Raw genomic sequence first — 4,029 nt, 5'->3', positions numbered from 1 at the left:
CTTCGGCTTTAGATGTTACGTTTAGGTGAGAGGTCTGGGTATGTAGTCCAGCTTGCACCCCTTCATCATTTGGATAGAAGTACCGGCAGATATTGCCAAGATGGCGGATTCAGGCATATTGTTGTTCTACTTTGTAAGGTCCTCGAGAATAATCAATAAAATGGCCGCATGCATCTCCCAGATGCAGAGGCCGGGGGTCATCCTCCTTTTCTAAAAAAAATACCAATTCTTTGATTCACAAATTCTCGACATGCATACATACATACATGAGTACATAGATCGAGTAAAAGGGTAGCACACTTGGAAGAAACAGCAGCAAGCAAACATGGAGAACTCCGGAACACGCATACGAATGGACGGTCACATCGACATGTGCACAAGCCGAGGAACGGTAGCAGCTGATGATGCAAAGACTGGAGTCACTGAACAGGGCAAAGGTGTGGGATCGAGCAACCGTAGCGCATTCGCTGGAGGCGGCCTTCTTCTTCGCACATATCTACACTTCAGTCCGGCCGGAGCGACGGGTGACTTAGTTGCTCCTGTAGGACCCGAGCTTGGCGGCGCTGGCCCTCAGCACGTACTGGTGGTAGGCGGCGGCGATGGCGGCGCCGATCAGTGGCCCCACCCAGAAGATCCACTGCACGAACACAAACAGCAGTCAGCACGTGGCAGGCAGATCAGCGGCAGCGGCGCCGCTTCATTGGAAGTTTATGTGATGTACAGGACAGACGAAGCAATCTTTATTGCTTATCTTATATAACGATTTGATTCGCTATGGTTAGAAAAACTGAATAAATTGACATAGTTAAATCATTTGGTCGATGGTGACATGCATGCAGCAGATTTCGAAACAGGTTGTTATGTTGCACGGAGCATCTTTTAGGTGGGTGTGAGGTAGGGATTAGGTTATATAACGTCAAAAATAGTGGATGAGTATGTCATGCATAACCTAAGTGAGTAGTTCGAATGATCAATGATGGATGAAAATTTGGAGTGTCGACACTGACACCAGCTAGCTGTTTAATTTGGCAAGCATTATCCTACCGTTCTTTTGCAATATCTTCGAAAGCAACCGTTTGTTTGCAATATTATCCTGATTACTGAATGTAAGACTAAACATGATAAGTTTTCTATTTGGCATCAACTAAGCATGATAAGTTAATCAAATATATCCCGTGTGATTGTCAATTCAGTCTCGAGTTATCAAGTACTAGTCGATTGCGACTTGTGAGTTGTGACCAAAGTTAAGTAGTTAGCGAGAAATATTTTATGCCGTTGTTTAGCTGTACTAAGTAATAGCATATCACTGCATTGGACATGATAATGTACTGATGTCTCGTACTTGGTCATCCCAGGCCTTGTCTTTGTTGTAGATGACAGCAGCTCCCAAGCTTCTCGCCGGGTTGATGCCGGTGCCGGTGATGGGGATGGTGGCCAGGTGGACCATGAACACGGCGAATCCAATTGGGAGAGGAGCCAGCACCTGAGGAGATCGGTAAGTTCAAAACATTCAGATCAAACCATGAAACACATCAGCTTAACTAGCGTGCACGCTGAGCAGTTACATCAAAGAGACTGACGATAGCAAGCATCTTGGTCAATATTATAGCACATTAAGGACAAAACAAGTTGCTGCTTTTGTAGATGTTACTGTACTTTTTAGGTGAGTTCAGTTGTAAATATTATTCCAAAATTGAGTATACATCTCAACACAAAAGAAAGCAAATAAGAGCATACTTGTTTGAAAATTGTGTAACCAGAAAGGGATGGTTCACCAAATCTGAATGACAAAATACGTCCGGGCATGACATTATCCCTGGATTTCTGCAATTTGTTCATACCCATGGAATATATCTCGTCATTAATTGGTGGCGATCATTTTCAATTTGCCACCTCAGATTTTCTGTAGACGATGCGGCGAGACAGCGACTAGTGCCTAATCGAGCGAGGGAATCTTCCTATCTGCCTATTGGCACGAGGTGGATCAGACAAGGAGATACATTTGCACATGCAGGTGCTTGATGTGGAGCGATTCGTACAATTTTGGACCATAAATCTTGCCTTTTTTGGGGCACAGGTCCACTAAAATGCTTCATTTTGTCAGGATTCATGAACTTGCTTGCCCTACTCCTGCATACGCAATTGCGTGACCGCGAGAGCTCTCTCCCGAAAGTATTTTGCTACTATAGCACTGGTAGTAGAAATTGAGTATATGATCTGATAATCGTTTTTTATCAGCAATTAACTTCAGTAATTTGAGTTTAACTTACTAGATTATTCTTTACAAACTTGTTCTAGAATGTTTTCTCGCTGTCAAGTACTGTAAGTTGTTCCAACGCTAAGTCAAAAGCAGAATAGGGAGTTAAGGACAAGGTCAACGACTTCCCCTGTTCCCCAGTACTTTGATCTGCATCCAGTTCTATCATTGGCCATAAACCCATAAGCATCAGTTATACACTCTAAAGTGTACTTTTCCTTTTGAAAGACATTGTTAAGTGTACTCTATGGTATAATCAAGGTTTTGGTTACGGTCAAAATTTCAAGATTTCCCATGGTTACCGCGTATTTCCGTGCCCCTCGGTAAATCACCATACCAAGCAAAAAATACCATTTTTTTGAAATTTTTGAATTTAAACACTCAATTTACAATTAAGTACGTAGGTTCTAATTAATGTCATGAGAGTTGGTTCTGGCGTGTTGGTAGCAACCTAGTTCCTGTTTTGAGAGGTCTCTAGTTCGAATATTCGTTCATTCACTTATTTGAATTCATAATTCAACTATAAAATTCGCTCGAAATATTCTCGGTATTTCTCGATAACCGTGGTAACCACATTTATCAGTCTCCTCGGTAAAATTGCCTCATTCGGTAACCAAAACCTTGGGTATAATACGGTATATACTGTACGCTATAGTAGCCATGGGCGATGCAACTTAATTAGCGAGACGTTTCAGTAGTGAGTACTCACCGGGATGTGGGAGTCACGGGCGTTGCGCTTGGGGTCGGTGGCGGAGAAGACGGTGTAGACGAGCACGAAGGTGCCGATGATCTCGGCTGCGAGCCCGGTGCCCTTGGAGTAGCCTGCGCTGAGCTCGTTGGCGCCGCCGCCGTACCGCACGTAGTAGGAGCTCTGGAAGCCCTTGACCAGCCCGACGCCGCAGATGGCGCCGAGGCACTGCGCGATGATGTAGAGCAGCGCCCGGATGAGCGACACCTTCCTCGCCAGGAACAGCCCGAACGTCACCGCCGGGTTGATGTGCCCACCTATGAATACATCGTGAAGAGAGAACAGTCAGCCACACGCATATGCACACGCGAGAAGAGAACCAGTGGTCGAAGGACGGACCTGAGACGCCGGCGGTGCAGTAGACGAGGACGAAGATCATGCCGCCGAAGGCCCAGGCGATCCCGAGGATGCCGACGCCGCTGCAGGCCGCGTCGGTGGTGTTGACGGTGGGGTCGGACTGGTGCTTGTACCCGATGACGGTGGCCACGGTGATGTAGAGGAAGAGGAGCGTGGCGACGAACTCGGCGATCACCGCGCGGTAGAGCGACCACTTGGTCAGCTCCTCGAAGTCCACGATGGGCGCCGGGGGCGGGTCCGAGTAGTCCTTGGTGGAGAACTCGCCCCCCTGGGGGGCCGCCTCAATGTCCTTCGCCATTGCTAGCTCTGTCTAGCTAGTGCCCTGTAGCTAGCTTGAATGGTGTTTGCTGCAGTTGTTCAGTGTGAGGAGAAAGGGGAGGGGCGGCCAGGTATATATGGGGCGCGAGAAGGTGGCTCGTGCTGGGGAGAGGACGAGCTCATCATCGGCTCGAGTTTGGCCTGTTAAGCGGGGAGGCAGATTGATTATTAGCGAGGGATAAGGTTTTGTGCTTAGTTTATGGGAGGTTTTGGGTTATAATTTGCCGCCCACAACCGACTATAGCATCATCGTTAGGTCGTTATCGGAGCCTAACGAACTGGTGGCTAGTTATCAATCGGAGGGGCTGTTTTCTAAGGTATGTGCAGTGCGCTTACGTTGCTGCTGTAC

General features: G+C 47.2%; 1 protein-coding gene across 1 annotated transcript; it reads right to left on the bottom strand.

The window, feature by feature from the left end:
• Positions 1–206: 206 nt before the first annotated feature.
• On the bottom strand, positions 207–3,740 carry LOC109745522 (probable aquaporin PIP2-2). Its single transcript, XM_020304650.3, has 4 exons — positions 3,345–3,740; positions 2,967–3,262; positions 1,343–1,483; positions 207–637 (listed from the first exon to the last, which is right to left on the bottom strand). The coding sequence occupies exons 1-4, from the start codon at positions 3,658–3,660 to the stop codon at positions 530–532; spliced, it is 861 nt and encodes a 286-aa protein (XP_020160239.1). The 5' UTR covers positions 3,661–3,740; the 3' UTR covers positions 207–529.
• Positions 3,741–4,029: the final 289 nt, after the last annotated feature.

This window comes from Aegilops tauschii, chromosome 6 (assembly GCF_002575655.3).
Source record: "Aegilops tauschii subsp. strangulata cultivar AL8/78 chromosome 6, Aet v6.0, whole genome shotgun sequence".
NCBI classification, from domain to species: Eukaryota; Viridiplantae; Streptophyta; class Magnoliopsida; order Poales; family Poaceae; genus Aegilops; species Aegilops tauschii.
The sequence above is the reverse complement of the archived record's forward strand: the minus strand, read 5'-3'. Positions and strand labels throughout refer to the sequence as shown.